At 46.4% G+C, this 18,713-nt stretch overlaps 1 protein-coding gene across 4 annotated transcripts in view; it reads right to left on the bottom strand.

Moving 5' to 3' along the window:
- The window catches only part of FLNB (filamin B), a 476,237-nt gene that overhangs the window by 15,056 nt on the left and 442,468 nt on the right, over nucleotides 1-18,713 (bottom strand). For all 4 annotated transcript variants that reach the window (XM_086939044.1, XM_086939045.1, XM_086939046.1 and 1 more), the window contains 2 exons: nucleotides 13,579-13,797; nucleotides 3,280-3,483 (listed from right to left, as the gene is read on the bottom strand). In XM_086939044.1, coding sequence (XP_086795170.1) covers nucleotides 3,280-3,483; nucleotides 13,579-13,797 — 423 coding nt within the window. The remainder of the gene's footprint in view (nucleotides 1-3,279; nucleotides 3,484-13,578; nucleotides 13,798-18,713) is intronic.

The following is an 18,713-nucleotide window of genomic DNA, read 5'->3' as shown; positions in this document are numbered from 1 at the left end:
CTAATGACATACACATGTTCCTAGAATTCCCAGATCTCCTGAACTTCTGGGAAGAGGTGAAGAACACTCTGAACTCTATCCTACATACATCCTTGTCAATTACTCTTCCACTTGTCATTTTTGGAATAGAAGATAATATTAAGGGCAAGGAGAAAGTTTTCCTTTTCTATGCGATTTTATTGGCAAGAAGACAGATCTGTATTCAGTGGATAGAAAAAACTACCCCTCTACATTCTCGGTGGCTTTCTTCTTTATATGAACCATCTAAAATGGACCTCCGAAGAACTGCTAGTAAACGTAATTTGGCCTTTTGGGATCTCTTGATTAACTGGAAGTGAACCCGGGGTTTTTTTTTTCCCCCGGGTCCGATGATTATGCCATCAATGCTCTTGGACCAGGGCCAGCCTAGAATCGATTGGGTCCTACAGGTTGAAAAATACCTAGATAGAGCTAAATATACTCCTTCTCTGTTTTGGGACACCTATGCCATCGGAAAAATCAAATCATGGCTTTAAGCTATGCAAGGTGGTTGGTATGACCCTTTACGGAAAGGGAAGGCAAATGAGGACAATTAAAAAAAAAAAAGCCTGATTGCTCGTGCCAAGCTACCAAGGGCGTGAGCCGGGGTTATCTAAAGAGTGTATCCTCCTTACCCTGACTAGAAGCAAGGGTCCCTATTTGGACAGTGGTACCTACCTCTGCCAACTAGAGACCCCCAGATCTAACAGGCCCTGGTCAGAGGTTAAGAGCTCTATGGTATTTTGGGGTTAGGGTCCTGGGAAGTTTACATGCTATGATAGCAGTCTATGGTAAACTATAATTGCTCTACATGACAATGTATGGAGCCTAGAGGTTCTAGCTACAACGTATAGAGCATGCAGAGTAGGGATGTCCCTGTGTGTGGAATAATGTGGAGTGCGTGGAACTGCCACACGGGCTGGAGGTACCAGGTGTGAAACCTGGAGTCTGAGCTGCAGCAGTAACATATGATATACCCTTGATGGTTCCACCATGCCGGCACATTAAGAAAAGACTTGGGGGCATATGTAGGTAATTTCCATTTTGCGATTTTCAAATAGCGATTTTTAAGGAATCGCTACTTGAGAATAGCAAAATGGAATGTAGGTAATAATTCGCAAATTTTTTGCGAATCTCTAACATTCCTTATTTGCGATTAGCAAATAGCGAATCGCAATTAAGGAATGAGTGTCCCATTCATTCCTATGGGCCAAAAGGCCCATAGGAATGAATGGGGATACATTCTCAAATTGCGATTTTCTGTGAGAAAATCGCAATTTGAGAATCGCAATTCCAAGGGTGCCTGGGTGTCCAAAGGACACCTGTTGCACCCCTGGAATGTGCCTGTAAGTACATGTGGTGCACATACATGCCCTAAGGGCATGTCTGTGCGCCACATGGCACTTTGAATTTTTTTTTAAAAATGCATTTTTAAAGGAAATTGTAAAATACCATCTACTTGAAGTAGGTGGTATTTTGCGATTCCTTATGCCCAAATCGTAATTTTAAGGCACCCCTACATAGCATTTAAGGAATCGCAAAATTGTGATTCCTTAAATGCTATAAGCAAAATAAGAAATCGCAACTTTTGAGGTTCCTTATTTTGCTAAGTGCCACCTACATACCAAAGGGGCGTTTGCGATTCGCAAACGCTGAAATTCTGCGAATTTCGGCGTTTGCGAATCGCAAACGCCTACCTACATATGCCCCTTGTTCATTCAAAACAGAAGACTGTGTGTTCACACTTAACGTGGGCTGTAATTTAGAGTCTTCACTGTGTACCTGTGCTGAACCCTGGGGAGTGTCTGTTTGTCTGTGCTGGAAAAGCACAGACTATGAGGAGGCACTTCCTGCTTGGGGCTTATGAAAGGGAACATGATCCGGTACAGTCTTCCTTGCAACATGGAAAGCACTTCACTGAATTGGAGTCCTGTAGGAGCTTCTTGCTACAGTGTTTCTGATAAGCTTCCTTTGAGGACTGCAAGATTTTTGGTGAAGATGTTCACAGTTTTACATTAGTTTAGAACCAGCTTTGGGGCTTTAATTCGTCCGTGGGTGTCCATGCACTGTACCCTTTAAAGATAAAGCAACAAGGAAACATTCACAAGGTTACTCTATCTTGTAATGTTTGTGTCATGAATGTAGTGTTGTAGTTCAAGTTAGTTGACTAGCTTTTTCTTCTTCTCCATGAGGGGGTAGAGCGGGGGGGGGGGGGCAACCACCAGTCCAGGATCTTCGCCCGCCGGCAAAGAGCCCTGGTGTTCCGTTACCTCCTTTGAGCTTTTGGGGGTCTGGGACCAGAAAATCCAGAACACAGCCTATGGCAAAAGACAAGCCTATACTACAGTGCCTGCCAGCACTATCCTATACATCAATATGTGCTGGTTACGAACTGGAGTGTTACTATCCACAAAGTGGACACGTAGCTGATACTGAACTATCTTAACTACTAATGCACCCCCTGCCAACAATTACACATATGCAATCTTAAAACAAATTCTATAGATTCTATAGCGAATGCGCATATTGGGTCATGTAGAGGGACTTGTTCAGATGACAGTTTTGTTTTTGTTTTTTTTAAATCAAAAGTCATCTGGCTATCAATGGAAAAGTGGGCTTTGTCCACTCTTTGACCACTTGCAAACATCAATGCTTGACTGTAAAGGGGCTGCAGTTGTGTGGGTAAAAATAAGCTCCAGAGGAGATAACGGAGGGCAGCTCCTTTCCTAACAAAATCAGTATAACCCCAACCAAAGCAAATTTTCAAACCATTTCATTTTTAGGAAAAAATAACTTATGGCAAACATAAACGGAAGGGAGGGAAAAGGGTACACGAGGAAAGTCGAGACGTGGGTCAATAAGTTATCTGAAAGGTTTCTCTGTGTCTGCGCCACAGCTTTCTAGATAATTGGTAAATACTTTTCTATTAAATTAGTTAGGCAACTCTAGGAAAGGCAATTATGTGTTCCTGCCACACAGCACGAACAAAGTCGTACAACAGCGGCTTGTATGTAAACCCATACCACAAACAAAAGCAACTATTCTTCTGCAAAGCCAAAGTGCATGTATTTTAGTTTTCTGAAGATGTTGTTTTATTTCGCAGGAATTATTAAAACAAGAAATACATTCAGCGTCAGTGTGCTTGGGTACAACTCTTCAGTAAAGGCCACCGCCATGAAAAAACAAAGAAATTGTATCAAACACACAATTGTAGTAGTGGTTTACAATAAGAAGCAGCACCGCATTAAGTCTGATTCCCACCTGCTTTGCTACAGTCCACGGTGAAGGTGCTCTTCTGTCCCACGTACGCCTTCCCCAGACCTGCTCCTTTGGACGTCACCTTGCTGGCGTCAGACGCATATCTGGGCATTGCACTGTAGGAGGTCTGCGTCGAAGACCTGGTCACAGATTCCACCAGGATGGAAGAGGTTTCATTGGAACCGCCGGTGCTTACAAGGCGCTGACCTGCAACAGACAAGCGGCTGCAGTCAAGACACGTCTCACTGGAGAGGACTTACGCTCTACACTTGTCAATCAATATACAGCGATGAACAAGACGAAATGGAAAGAAATAACAACAATACTTCTCAAAAAGAACTTTAATCATAGAAAATGAGAGCGATGTTCAATAGGTCTTCCCTGGACCTGACCAGTGCAGCATGTGCTTAATTTGTCCCATTGTATTTAATTGGTGGGCACCCATACTGATTTTTCAGGGTCCTAGACTTATTTTTCATCATCAGTCTTTGACCCAGAACAAAAGAAACTAAGGCAAAAATGGGAGAAGGAGGAGGATGATAAAGAGAAAGATAGGAAAACCATGACAAAGGGAGGAAGTAGGGAGGAAAATAAGTTGTGAAGAGTGAGAAAAAGATACAGGAAGTGTTGGGTGAGGGAAGAAAAAGGTAAAAAGATGAACCAAGACTAGAGAGGCTTGGTGACTGGAAACCCTGGCATTTGGCAGCACCAACAGTGGGCTCCTAAGAAAAGCTCTGCCCCCTGCACTTACTTTTCTACAAATTAGGGCAGGACGAGAGCGATAATCCCTACCTGATGGCTGCAAACTGAAGCCCTAGAGCAGGGGTCTCCAAACCGGTCCTGGAGGGCCGGATCCGTGCCAGATTTTTTGGATATCCCCATTGAGATACATGCAGTTATTTTAAAAATCTGGCATGGATCCGGCCCTCCAGGACCGGTTTGGAGACCCCTGCCCTAGAGGATCTGGTGTTTGGAGACTCAGTACCAGAAGCAAGGACATGCTAATTCATGGCACAGGTGCACGGCATCCAGTGTGTTGATAGAATGGGTATCACTTAAGGTAGTAGTATGAGTACCGGGCATTCACACAGCTTCCAGGATACCAGACATCCTGGACTCTGTGCAGGAGCCTGGCTACAGGAATTCAAGAACAAAAAGAAGGGGAACACCCAGGTACAGGAGGAACTGCTACCAGAAAGAGATAAGCTAACACAATACAAGGAGAGACTCTTGTTTTGGCTACAGTGAGTACCAGGTAAGATCATACAATGAGCGTGGTAAAGCGGGTGGCTGCAGACCTGGCGGCCAAACCAGACTAAAGGGATAGCTAGTCACAGGAATCTGCATGGCGAGTGCACACTAGAACAGGGATAAATCAAACATTTACATAGTATTACTGTACACTCCATACATTTTATTCCACAGCTGTAAATGTGTGGCACCCCTGATGGCTGAAATGGGCAGTATAGTACTAAGATAACACTCTATGCCTCCAGGGACCTGCAAGGCTCTCTTGGTATCCAAGCCTAAACCCGGATTAGAGCCGACAAAAAATGGCATCATACATTTTAAAAGTTTCTGAGCCTAATCCCCGGCTTCCGCCTCAGGGGACAACAATTCACTGCTAGAATTGTTGTCCCCTGAGGCGGAAGCCGGGGGTTAGGCTCAGAAACTTTTAAAAACGCTATCTTTTAAAATTGTCATTGTGTGCAAGTCGCGATTGTGACTATTACAATCGCACTTATTTTTACTCACTTCCTTGTTCCCTCGCCGGGGCTAGAACCCCGCTCTCACGCAGGCGCGCACAGGGGTAGACGCCATCTTAGGCGTGAAAGAGGTGAGTGCACTAGCTGTTCCTTGCAGCTCCACCCCTAATTTCTGGTCCCATATAATGGAGTCCCTTTCCCGCCGGCGCAGCGGGCGGGCGCAGCGGGCGCGCCTTTGGCGCGCCGAAGGCGCGCCAAAGGCCGGCCCGTCTGCGCCCGTCCGCGCCCGACCGGGTCCAGGGGCCACCCCCCCTGTTCCTTTCTTTGAAAATAGGATGTCGTATAACAGGGATCTGCTACTCCAACTACGTCCACCTACTTCAGTAGGCTGCTGTCACCATTTCCACCCCCTGGAAACTCCTCGCCGCTGCCCGTATTGTAAAACTGAGATCATCAACCCTTCGACCAAACCTGCCTTTAGAGACTACCGCATGTTTCTTCTTAACTGCAGGTCCATTCCAAAACACAGTTTAGAAATAGCCTTGCTGTTGGATGAACTCACCCCTGACGCAATTTTCATGACCGAAACCTGGCTGACCCAAGACTCCGAGCCAGATGTGGTTCAAGCCCTTATACCAGGCTACCAGATAGCCCGCTTAGATCGCCCTAAGGGAAAAGGTGGCGGTGTCGCTATTATATATAAGGACATTTATACATGTCGCTACTCTCCAGAGTCCATTTCTGACTTCTCTCCCAACGATAGTTTCACCGGTATCCTTATTTACCGTCTTCCAGGGTCATGTAAAACCTTTCAAACAGCACTTCCCGCCGTAGTGGCAGAACTGGTCATTGCCCCCTCCAATTTTACACTGCTTGGAGACTTTAATGTCCACTTTGACAACACTTCAGACACCACCGCTATAGAAATCACAGCAAGCCTAGCTGCAATGCAACTGGAGCAATTTGTCTCTTCCCCAACACATATTAAGGGACATCTTTTGGACCCGATTTTTAGCAACTGCGAATATCTCAAAGTGGGCACAATTAACCGTCTCCCCTGGACAGATCATTTTCTGGTGCCTTTTAGTTGGACTACACACAATGCACCCTCTTCTATCCCTATTCCGTGTAAAGTACGTAACTGGCCCAAGCTTCACATAGACAACTGGTCCAACATCCATAACACCACCAGACCCGTTCTTGTCGCTGACCCCTCTGCCAGTAGTAACTTATTTGACGAATGGATCACAAGCTCTCTGGACACCGTCCTTCCACTTCGCACATCGGGCCCAAAAAGACAGAAAAAAACTGCGCCTTGGTACTCGGAGGAGCTCAGAGAGAGGAAACGTGTCTGTAAGAGACTGGAAAGGAGGTGGCGCATGACCTTCAACGAGGCGGATAAAGCCACTTATAGGGAAGCCATTAGGATCTACAAATCTGAAATTAAAGCTTCTCAATCTGCCTTTTACAACGGCAAAATAATGATGGCTAAGTCCAAACCAAAGGAGATATACAAGATACTAAAAACCCTGACTACGACTCCATCTCCTCCGGCAGGCAACCACAATCCACTCTCCCGTTGTAACGAACTAGTCGACTTCTTTTTTCATAAAGTAAATACAATTTATCTTTCCTTCCCGGATCCGGCAACAGAATCTTCCACTCTCAACTCAGACCCTGACACAAAAATAGGAAATCCTTCTCAGAACCGTTTGGCCAATTTTACCCTGATGAATCTTGAAACACTCAGGCTCCTGATGCATCAAGTAAAGTCTGGCTCTCCACTGGACTCTGCCCCCCCTAGTGCACTGATCCTGGCTGACACTGTCATTCTTCCCACACTTTTGGAGCTTTTGAACTCCTCCATAAGGACAGGGCTGGTGCCATCGGCCTGGAAACACGCCATGGTGCGGGCACTTCTGAAGAAGCCCACTTTGGATCCGGCCAATTTGAGCAACTACCGCCCGATATCACTGCTTCCCTGGTTTGCCAAGATCCTCGAGAAACATATTAACATCCTTCTGACTGAGTTTCTCGAGCACAACCATCTGCTTGACATTTCCCAGACGGGCTTCCGCCCCAAACATGGGACGGAGACCGCCCTGCTGGCAGTGACAGAAGAGGCAAGGCGGATCTTGGATCGGGGAGGATCAGTGGCAGTGATCCTCCTCGATCTGAGCGCTGCCTTTGACACGGTAAACCATAAAATCCTCATAAACCGTCTATCCAATCTGGGAATATCAGGAGAAGCCCTGGGCTGGTTTAAGTCCTTCCTGAGTGACCGCACCTTCCAGGTGTTTGAAAGCTCGGCCGTCTCTTCAAGCAGGCCGTTGGGATGTGGGGTGCCGCAGGGCTCCTCGCTGAGCCCTACGCTTTTTAATGCATATATGAGGCCACTGACTGGGATTGCTCGTCCGCATGGTATTAACATCATTACCTATGCGGACGATACTCAGCTAGTGGTCTCCCTTGTGCGAGGGAATGACTGCCAACCACAAACCAACCTAACGACGTGCTTGGAGGAGGTTAAGAGCTGGATGACCATGTCTTGCCTGAAACTCAACGATGATAAAACGGAGCTCATGCTCCTAGGCCCTGCAGCCCCCACCACCTTGGAGCTGTTATGGCCTCTGAGCATGGGTGCTCCTCCCACTCCCAGAGATAACATTAAAAGTCTGGGAGTGTGGTTGGACAAATCGTTGACTTTTAATACCCAGGCAACCAAGGTATCGGCGGTCTGCTTTGGCCTCCTTAGGACGATTAAAAAAATCCTTCCTCTTCTCCCCTTCGAGGCCAAGCAGATAGTGATTCAAGGCTTAATTCAATCTCGCCTTGACTTCAGCAACTCCCTGTACCTCGGGGCCCCGGAGTACAGCCTGCAAAAGCTACAGCGGACACAAAATTGTGCAGCCCGCACATTGCTGGGACTCCCACGTAGAGCCTCGATAAGGCCTGGCCTAAGGACCCTACACTGGCTCCCCATCAGGGATAGAATTAAGTTCAAGACACTGTGTATTGCCCACCAAGCCTTTTGGAAAACTGGTCCAGAAATCAATCACGCCCTGATTCTACCCTATCAGCCTAATAAATCACTCCGCTCATCAAATGCCTTTTTGGCTAAAGTCCCTAGGATCTACAGAGCTAGATCTGGAGGCCGCTCTTTTGCCTACAACGCTTCCAGTTTATGGAATACTCTTCCATGTCATCTGAGAAGCAATCCCAATCTGGCGAGTTTTCGTTAACAGCTCAAGACCTTTTTGTTTAACTAACTCTGATCCTCCCTGGATCGTCTCCCTGGAAGACACTGTTCTAGTTCTAGCGCCTGGACGCCTCAGGGCAACTGTAGCGCTCAATAAAAACGCTTTTCATTTCATTTCATTTCATTCATTCATTTAATTCATTTCAGAGCTCTATTAATGCACAACACAGACTGCAAAATCATGAGCAAGATACTAGCCATCAGGCCGCTCCTGCCTGAAACACAATTAGGCCACCCTGATCAAAGTGTTTCATTTTGGGAAGCAATACGCCCATGAAATTAGACACCTGGTTCTTGTGTTGGAGCAGTCCCTCCCCTGCTGGCATGGAATGTGGTTTAACCCTTTCCATGCGGCCGCGATTCCCCTGGTGTGCTGTAAACAGCACGAACAGGGCCGGGCCGTGACGAACCCCAGCCGTCATCAGCACACGAGCACCGTAGTGCATGACGGCTGGGGTTCGTCATCAGCATGGAAGGGGTTAACAATAGCTGTCAAAATGGGTTTCAACAAGGAGTTGGAGGTTTTTATTTGCCGTACTGAGGGAGATAGGCTTAGGTCGGATTTCCTCAAATGGGTCTCACGTTTCTACATGAACCCTACGGCAAAAGTCAGAACAGGTCATATTATCTCTTCATCTTATGATACTGGGAGTAAGATACAGCAGGACTGTGCCCTGTCCCACCTTACCTTTGCACTAGCAGTGGACATACCCAGGAAGGAAGGAGGAAACCCAGGCATAGTCACTGACCGTCAGATCCATGTTTTTTCACTCCAGGCTAGTCTCGAATGATGCCAAGTCGAAAATTGCCATTCTGTGAGTGTGTTGGAAGAATTTAGGGAATTTTCAGGACTCCAGAGGAACTGGAATAAATCCAGTATATTAACAAGTTTTGCTACCGGGGAGCGTGGATAGATCCCTCCTAGTTAGACGTGCTAGAGGAGAACATCAGGTCAGCTCTGGCTGCGTTATGGGCACGTCTTTCTTTCTGGATATAACCGCCTTTATCCATGGCAGATTGGACAGCCTTGAAATTGGTAATTCTTCCATGGATATTGTTTTTACAGGCCCATGCTGATACATATCCCATGAGGAGTGTTCTCTCGTGAGCCGGATGCTGTCTTGCTAGACATGATTTGGGATTCCGGAAGGCTTGGAGTATTTTTTTATTTTACAGAGTTTTATATATCGCGAACTTGACCCGAATCGGGTATCAGAGCGCTTTACATAGCACTAGTTGCATTACATGAGGACACATTCATTTTTGTTAGGCACAGGGGAGATGAAGTGATTTGCCCAGAATCACAGGATGTTCAGCGTCATTGCCCAGACTCGAACCCAGTTCCCCAGATGCGAGGTCGACCACCATAGCCGTCGGCCAACATGCTCCAAATTGCTACTAAAGGAAGGGAGACAGTGTGTCACAGACTGCGAGCTGTACTATCCGGCAGTGTAGCTGCAATGAATAGCCCAGAGGCTGGGAACCCCGAAGACAGCAGATGCGAGAGTGGGCATCTGTGCCATATGGTGAGGGAAACTCATACGCACCTAAGATGCTGCTACTGGGCATACAGGAGCCACATGCCATAGTAGAAGTGAGACCCCTTTAAACTTGAAGGAGTAGAGAACCAGCCTTTTAGAAGAGCGCTATTTGAAGGGGAACCCTCAGACTTTTTCAAGACTTCACATTGGCCTATAACATCCCTCCAGGCCTGTTCAAACTACATGGGTCCCTAACCACGATGGTGAGGCAGGTATAGGAGAGTGCAGAGCGCAGAGCCTGCCACACACAAGGCACTACCACTGATTCCCACACTAGGGAAGGCAATGAGAGCTGTGTTGTCGAACTGGATGCTCCTTGGCCAATCAAAACGGTCTGAGAGCCAAGTGGTCAGTGAATATTGGCAAACCTTGAGGAAGGACACAGGGGTCGGGTATTGTGTGCCACCTCTGCAGTTTCTAGGAATGCTGAATTTAAACTGATACAAATCAATATTGTGCACATGATGTACATCGCATCCCATAAACTTAACAAGTTCTATACAGGGGTAGCAGAACTGTGCCCTAGGTGTTGGGATGCAAACACAATTTTTTTGTCTACATGGATTGGGATGGTCACAAACTGGACATATATTGCAGAGAGGTTATCTTGGGCCTTCCACAGCCACAGAGACAGAACAGACACATGAGATCTCTTTGTGGGGTTCATTCCCATGCCCAACAAATAAAAAGATCAACATCAAGTTCATGGTTCACCATCGTATTGAAGATACAGCAAACAGCAATGAGTTGGGAAGCAACACAAACCCTAACTCAGTGGAGAACAAAAGCAGTAATTGAGCTGAATGCAAGAGCACCCTCCTCAGTGACAATTTGTAAACATAAATAAGGGCCGGTGCTCTCATCAGGATGCAGCTTGCGTCAGCCCATTTCTCCTGTTAGTGCTGCCTAAAACAGAACCAACTATTAATCATGAAAGTAGGGGAGGGATGTGGTAATGGCCACAGCTGCCGGCTTCGGAGCGGAGGAACCAGGTTCGAGTCTCAAAACCAACTATTAATCATGAAAGTAGGGAAGGGATGTGGTAATGGCCACAGCTGCCGGCTTCGGAGCTGAGGAACCAGGTTCGAGTCTCAATGTCGGCTCAACATCCTGTGAATCTGGGCAAATCACATAATCTCCCTGTGCCTACCATAAATGAATGTAAATGTGTCTTTAACTGCAGCACATGAAAAGTGCTAGTGTTGATGATTAAGTGCTGGTGCTGAGCACCGGAAACCACAGGCTCAAATTAAGCACTGACCCTACTGCATATGGGGATTAAAAGACCCCTGTGAAATCTTGAATTTGCTCGAGCATGGGAAACCATACTTTCTGACTTTAGTGGAACAGAGGTTGATATGGATCTTCTTGCCATCACACACAGAGGGGAGCACACAGTGGCCTTGCTAGAGCTGCAGCTCTCCAGCACACTTACGCTAGCCCTGGGTCTGCTTCATGGGGACTGAGCTCAATCCCACGTCTTATGTCTGGAGAATTGACTACTCTGGGTACAAGAGGCCAAAGTTAGTTAATTTGAATAGGGTAATGTTGGCCTGGTGCTGGAGACCCGACTTAGAAATTATATTGTTAGGTCAGGCCATATGGCAAGCTTCACTGATGCGGATGGGAACGCACTGCTGCAATGCACTTGGATGGTGATAAATGTATTGCTTGCACTGATGTAATGCATAGACTAACAGTTTGCCAGTGATCCACTGGCTGTTTCACAACAGAGAACCAATAACATGCGTTTATACAAATACTAGGTGAACTCTGAATGGACAATACAGGTAATTCGAAAGAGGGTTTCAGCTTGACAAACAAGTGCTTGTTGTTGATACAAATATATTCTAACACACCCACAGGCCCACAGCCAGTGCTGATGCGGAACAATGCCTTGCAGTAGTCCTCCCAAAACCAACACTAATCAGTCAGTGACAGCCCGCCAGCAGCCCCTGAAACCACTGCCAAGAGTGCCCAGGGGCCACATTATCAATGTGGAGCACTTTAGCCCATATCAGTGAATTGAGGCTCAAAGTCAGAAGATTGCCTCACTAACACACAGGCCCATTCTTAGTAGAGCAGGAGCAATCCTTATCGACATGAACTCAGTATCACTTCCAAGTAGCGAGGTTGGACTGGAACATATGAAGATTGTTTCCCCAGCATGATGTGGCCTTTCATTGAAGGAGTTGGCATCTTAAGCTCCTAAAAGTTTAACCCATTCAGGCAATTTCCAAGTGCAGGTCCAAGTATAACAAAGGGCAGCCGGAGCCTGCATTCTAGGAAGGGGATGTCAGAGGCTGCCTGAAAAAGTACAACTTCCAAGGTCAGCGTAAAGTATGTGCAACGTGGCTGGAATGAAAGGATGTAACAAGCGCTTCTCGTTCCAAAATTCGTGATTTGGCCGATAAATAAACGCCGAGAAAGAACAGTTCCTTCCTGGAGGTTTTAGTTCTATCACTGAACTAGGGAAGCTGTGTGCTTTCCTCACATTCCTTGCTCCCCTGTGCAGTGAGGTGGTGGCGAGCAGCACCATCGGCATTTATCAAACGCGCAAGCGCAATTGACGTGATCACTATCCATAGAAAGGACTGAAGTAGCGTTCATTCAGTTAATGCACTAAGGGTTAGATGTACGACCCTTTCATTTTGCAACTCGCAAATTGCGTCACTTTGAAACTCGCAATTTGCGACTCGCAAAGTGCAATATACAACAGTGTCACAGACACTGTTAGCGAATCCCAATGGGGTCGCAAATTGCATGCTTCATAAATATTCATGAGCCAAGCGCAACCCAATGGGGTCGCAAATTGCATGCTTCATAAATATTCATGCGGCAAGCGCAATTTGCGACCACATTGGGAATGGCTAGCGCTCCCAGGGATGGTGGCTTGCTGGGGTCAGCAGACCACCATGTCTTGGACTGCTTATTAAATAAAGCAGTTTTTTTTAAATGCAGCCCGTTTTCCTTAAAGGAAAACGGGATGCATTTAAAAAAGAAAAATGAAACTTTTCAGTTTCATTTCTTAAGGTCAGGCACCACTTCCGGCTCCTAAAAAATATTTTCTCACACACTCACAAAAGGGAAGGGGTCCCCTGGGGACACCTTCCTGTTTGCAAGTTGTTTACTACCTACCTGAAGTAGGTGGTAAACTGCAAGTGTTGTGTCTCTGCAAATGCAGTTGCAAAACGTACATGGCAGTGAGTTGCGCTATTAGGAAGGGATACCTATTCCTAATAGCGAGAGTCGCAAATGCTATTTTGGGAGTCAGTGACTCGCAAAATAGTGTTTGTACATTCCATTACCCTTTTTTGCAGTCTCAAACGACCCGATTGCCCGTTTATGTGCGAATAAAAGGGTTTTACATGTGGTCCCTACTCCTGTGATGTTATTAATTTGTGCTGTTCTTTTGCTTTTACTTTAAGGATGCATGTATTTAAAGCTATTACATAGAGCCCTGTTAATCTTGCCTTCTACTTCAGCTAAAAGGGGAGAGTTCGCTGTAAGGACCGACTTTAGCAGGAAGGGGATGGGTAAATGTCCTCTATAGAAGCTGCTGCTGACAGATCTAGGCTGCCTGTGTGTGCGGTAAGGACCACTGCCACATCACCAAAGCCATAGTGTAAAGTCAGTGGTGCATTTGTGAATTTCTGTGTCCCAGTATTGATCATATGATATAGCGCTTACGACCCCTGACACAAGTTCTTGCAGCAGATAGCTAGGTTGGAGAATGTGTTCGCAGAGCCCTGAAGCCATTGAAGCTGTAAGCTTAGTGCACAATAAGCATTTTTACCTGTTACTTTAGCTTTGAATGGACTGCCTATTATATGGTTTGGCCCACCATATTTCACACCAATGGAATAACCGCCCGGAGCCATAGGGGTGTACATGACCTTATAACCTTCTGGGCTCTCCTGGCAGTCCATGGTCACCTTGGAAGGCCCTTCGATAGTGACTGCCAGGGTTCCGGGGCCGGCTTTGAGGGTGTTGATGATGAACTCGGACTGTTTACCTGAAAATGAAGGCATAAGCAAATAAATTATCCTGTGCTTACAAACATTAATTAAGGAAAACAAAAATGATTAAACATTTTATATACCTCTAGAAAAGAAAAGAACCTAGAAGTACTGTATGTAAATACGTTTGCTCGTTTTATATTGGTTAGTAATAACTTGCAACATTTATTACATACTTTTAAAAAATCTCTTAGAAGCTATCAATGTTTTAAACTGAATTTGATTTTTATCTGTGAATCTGAATTTTATGGGACAAGAAAAATCTCAGAGTTTCAATCTTAGCCAAAAACTCTTATAAATTCTGTTTTGAGTGATCTACAAAATCTCTATTGGTACTCAGTATCTTAAAGTGTTGAGGGGAGCTTGTTTGAGAGTATGCTTCCCTGGCAGGCCAGGCTAGACTTCCTGGACGAACTCTCATGCTTCTTAACACCTTCAGCGCGGCTGGAGGTTCTAATGAGCCAACGGGCTCATGACGGAACGGTTCCGTCATGAGCACAGGCCAACCGACGCTCATGACTGAACCGTTCCGTCATGAGCACAGGCCAACCGACGCTCATGACTGAACCGTTCCGTCATGAGCATCGAAGGGGTTAAAACAAAGCCTTGAGTCCTTGCTTGATAACAAGGAGCAGGTATCTTCAAAATGAGGCCCTCAGATACTGAAGTCCGGTGCTCTGCCTGACCCTTGAGTGATACAGTGTGCCTTAATCTCGAGCCAGCAACTTACTGACAAATAGTTCTGTTTCACCAGAGTCAGTATGAAGTGGTCTCTCTTACACTATTTGAAAAGATCTGATTGATGAATCTCCTAGATCCAATTCATCCAAAATGTGCGCACCTTAAATGAAAGCAAGACAAAGCACACAGTTTGTAAATAATACAACTTTGAGAAGCTCATTGATGTGATCAGGGTCACCCTCTAAAAGAATTGTAGAAGTACAAGAAAGTGCTGGAGATTGTAGCTCGGAGCCACCTTCGAGATCTGCGATATCATTGCTAGCGTTTGGCCAAAATCAATGGCTGCTTTACAACTGCGGGGCTATCACTGCACTAATATCTTCAGCCCAGCCTGAAGAGAGGGGATCCATCTGAGACAGTGTGGCCACCTCTAAATGCAATACTTCAGTGTTGTGCCCTTTCTACTCCAGTGTGCTCTCATTATGCAAAGTAAGGTCTCCTGTAAGAAGTTGAGAATTTACTCCACCCATCCAATCCCTTTTCCAAGTCACATCAATCATCAGCGCACATCTGCTTTTTAGGTCTCGCCTGTTGCCGATGCGCATGCGCATCGAGCAAAGCGAGACTATTGCGAGTTATCCACTCTTTAGACACACTGCAAGGAATCGTGGCGATTCCTTGCAGTGCCCGTGAGTTTTAAGGTCAATGCGCATGCGCATTAAGCTTATGCGCATGCGCATTGACCTTAAAACTCACGGGCGCGTGCACGTCCGTCTTTGTTTACCCCTCCGCCCCCTCCCGCCGTGTCGCATTTCTCCTCCCCCTCCCCTCTCTTCCTTCCGTCGTGTCGCACCTCTCCCCTCTCCGCCCCCTCCCCTGCCCGCCCCCTCCCGCCGTGTCGCATTTCTCCTCCCCCTCCCCTCTCTTCCTTCCGTCCTGCCGTGTCGCACCTCGCCTGCACGTTTTCGGCAAGGAACTTTGCCAGCGCTTGTTTAGTTAATAGCAACAATGAGCGGTAAACATTTGTCTTTTCATCGCGTAGAAGGGCTTGGAAAGCATTAACTGTTTCTCCGTGAACTCCTGACATAATTAAATGGTAAATTATCTCTTTTAGCTATGCAAAGATGGAAATGTATTATTTGCATTAAAATGAACAAGACTCATTAAATGCAACGATGCCCATACTGAAAACATGAATGGCAACCTTTTAGCTTTGCCAACACTTGTTGCTGATGTGGAGAGGGGAAGCAGCACAAGTGTGAGAGAGCAAGAAAACACATGCACTCCCACGAACTGCTGAAAGAAAAATTAAAAGCAGTTCCCCGATTGTAAGCAGTGAAAAGATGCAATTAATCATATTGGACTCACTGTAAAACAGCTATGCTGCAGAGGAGGGACAAAGGCAAGAAGTAGAGCCATCGAGTAATAAGAAAGCATATGATATCAAGAAGAAAGGGAACCAATCATGAGCTATGGGATAATCGAAAGGCCACAAAATGATGTATTTCCAGTAGCACATCATTCATGTAACATCACTCCACATTACGTAGGACACTAAGCAAGTAGGTATCCAACACAACACAGTCTCATACAACAGAACGCATTGCAAGAGAAAATTGAAAATGGGCACCAAAACTGAAAAATATGCACTTAAGTGGTGACCAAGGCACACATATATACATTCTCCATCGTTGTCCATGTCCATTGCCCATCAGATATAAGGGTCTTGACACAGACCTTCAGTCTTACTGGTCAAGATCACTTTTCATTAAAGGAAACATATTCACTTAATAGATGCACATTCTCCCCTCTCTTCCTTCCGTCGTGTCGCACCTCTCCCCTCTCCGCCCCCTCCCCTGCCCGCCCCCTCCCGCCGTGTCGCATTTCTCCTCCCCCTCCCCTCTCTTCCTTCCGTCCTGCCGTGTCGCACCTCGCCTGCACGTTTTCGGCAAGGAACTTTGCCAGCGCTTGTTTAGTTAACGCTGCCGCATAAAATAAGGCCTTCCCTGCCGCATAATTCCAGAGGATCATATTTGTATATATAATTTAAACCAATACACGTTTCAGGTTTTGAACCCTGATTATAACACTATCTGGTACTAAATTTAAAGGCGCAGGCGAAACCGCATCTCTCTCCACTTCCCGTCCTCAGACCCAAAACAAACACATACCAGGGCGCCCGCGGCGCTCCTGCCTCTTAAAGGGGAGGCCTGGCCGTGACCTCACCCCGCTATCAGCAGGGAGCTTCAAGCGTGTCAGCGGCAGGCCTCGGCTGCTTAATATTTAACGGCCAAGCCTCGCCAGAGTGTGGTTTTCATTAGCACAGAAAGTCTGTCTGTGGATTACTTTCAAATAATTAACTTTTTCAAACTTGCGTATCTTTTGTAACTTCGGCGTATCCTGTAGTGTCTACAGGAACTTTATCTGCGCAAATAAAATTAGATGTTTATCTGTTCAGGCTCTTTGTATAGTCTCGCTTGGTGGAATACATAAATGAATAAATAAATAAATAAATCCTAATCTAGTGGCTGAATTGTGTATTATACCAGTGTGTTAGAATCCTGCTGTGATCACTTGGCTAAATTGTGTGATCCTCGGCATATCTCTGTGTCACGAATCTCTTTTCGCAAATGAGATCACTTTGAATGAGGGTGACAACAAAGTACTAAATAGGTCGGGCTTTTATAATGAGAGTGCCACGTTATTAACTTTGCCAATGCTTGTTAGTAAAGCTTTTTTATTTTTAAAAGGGGGGGAAGAAAGGGGGGAAGAATTAAATCCCTGTAGGAAAAGCAAACTCATACCATAAGGTACTTCAAAGCTGTATATTGGATTCATTATTTTCCGTCTTTATAAATGACTTTGTTTATTTTTCAAATTCTTTTCACTCAAGGAACTGTCAACAGAATTTAAAAGGAATAGGAAAGCATCGGGAACAATTGCCACAGCCACATTTTCTCTCCCCAGGCCTTAGAACTGAAGCAAATGCTCTTCCACTTGGTCCTCTGCAGTAGCCAAGGAAGCAGATTTATCACCTTCCAGGAGAAGAAAAATCTCCCTTTTCAGTCATTCTCAGTAAATCTTCGGCCCCAAACACCAGCTGAGTGCAGCAGCCAGACCCTTCCTCAGCGCCAATAAAGCCTTTGTGTGCCTGTACTGTCATGTAATATGTTTAACCTAGAGGGGTCTGGGCTATATTAACGTCCAAACTAGGCCACCATGTATTTTTAAAAGCTTGAATGAGCGTTTGATCTCGACTGGTGGACTGTGGGGAGAATGTCGTCACTTCACCTGAAAAGAAGACCCAGCTGCCTGGTTTAAAGGGGGGCGGGGGGGGGTCTGTCTTTATGATGCATTTACAAGATTAAACGTCCATGTGATGTGGCAAGTGCAGTAAAGTGATAACAAAACGTGACCAGGTCCTTTATTGTGAAAGTGAGTAAAATTAAGCAAGTCTCATAGGAAATATTATTTTCAAATTTGCATGGATTAGTATACCAAACGAAGCAGCAATATATGTCAAAATAAGACGTACATACAAAGTGACCTGGGCTGCACATCCTGGAAGTAGTGAGGCTCACTCACACTCACCCTCACTCACCCTCACTCACCCTCACTCACCCTCACTCACCCTCACTCACCCTCACTCACCCTCACTCACCCTCACTCACCCTCACTCACCCTCACTCACCCTCACTCACCCTCACTCACCCTCACTCACTCACTCACCCTCACTCACTCACCCTCACTCACTCACCCTCACTCACTCACCCTCACTCACTCACCCTCACTCACTCACCCTCAACACCTCACCCTCACTCACCCTCACTCACCCTCAACCCCTCACCCTCACTCACCCTCAACCCCTCACCCTCACTCACCCTCAACCCCTCACCCTCACTCACCCTCAATCCCTCACCCTCACTCACCCTCAACCCCTCACCCTCACTCACCCTCAATCCCTCACCCTCACTCACCCTCACTCACCCTCACTCACCCTCACTCACCCTCACTCACCCTCACTCACCCTCACTCACCCTCACTCACCCTCAACCCCTCACTCACCCTCAACCCCTCACTCACCCTCAACCCCTCACTCACCCTCAACCCCTCACTCACCCTCAACCCCTCACCCTCACTCACCCTCAACCCCTCACCCTCACTCACCCTCAACCCCTCACCCTCACTCACCCTCAACCCCTCACCCTCACTCACCCTCACTCACCCTCAC

This window comes from Lissotriton vulgaris, chromosome 9, assembly GCF_964263255.1.
Source record: "Lissotriton vulgaris chromosome 9, aLisVul1.2, whole genome shotgun sequence".
In the NCBI taxonomy this organism is placed as follows: Eukaryota; Metazoa; Chordata; class Amphibia; order Caudata; family Salamandridae; genus Lissotriton; species Lissotriton vulgaris.
The sequence above is the reverse complement of the archived record's forward strand: the minus strand, read 5'-3'. Positions and strand labels throughout refer to the sequence as shown.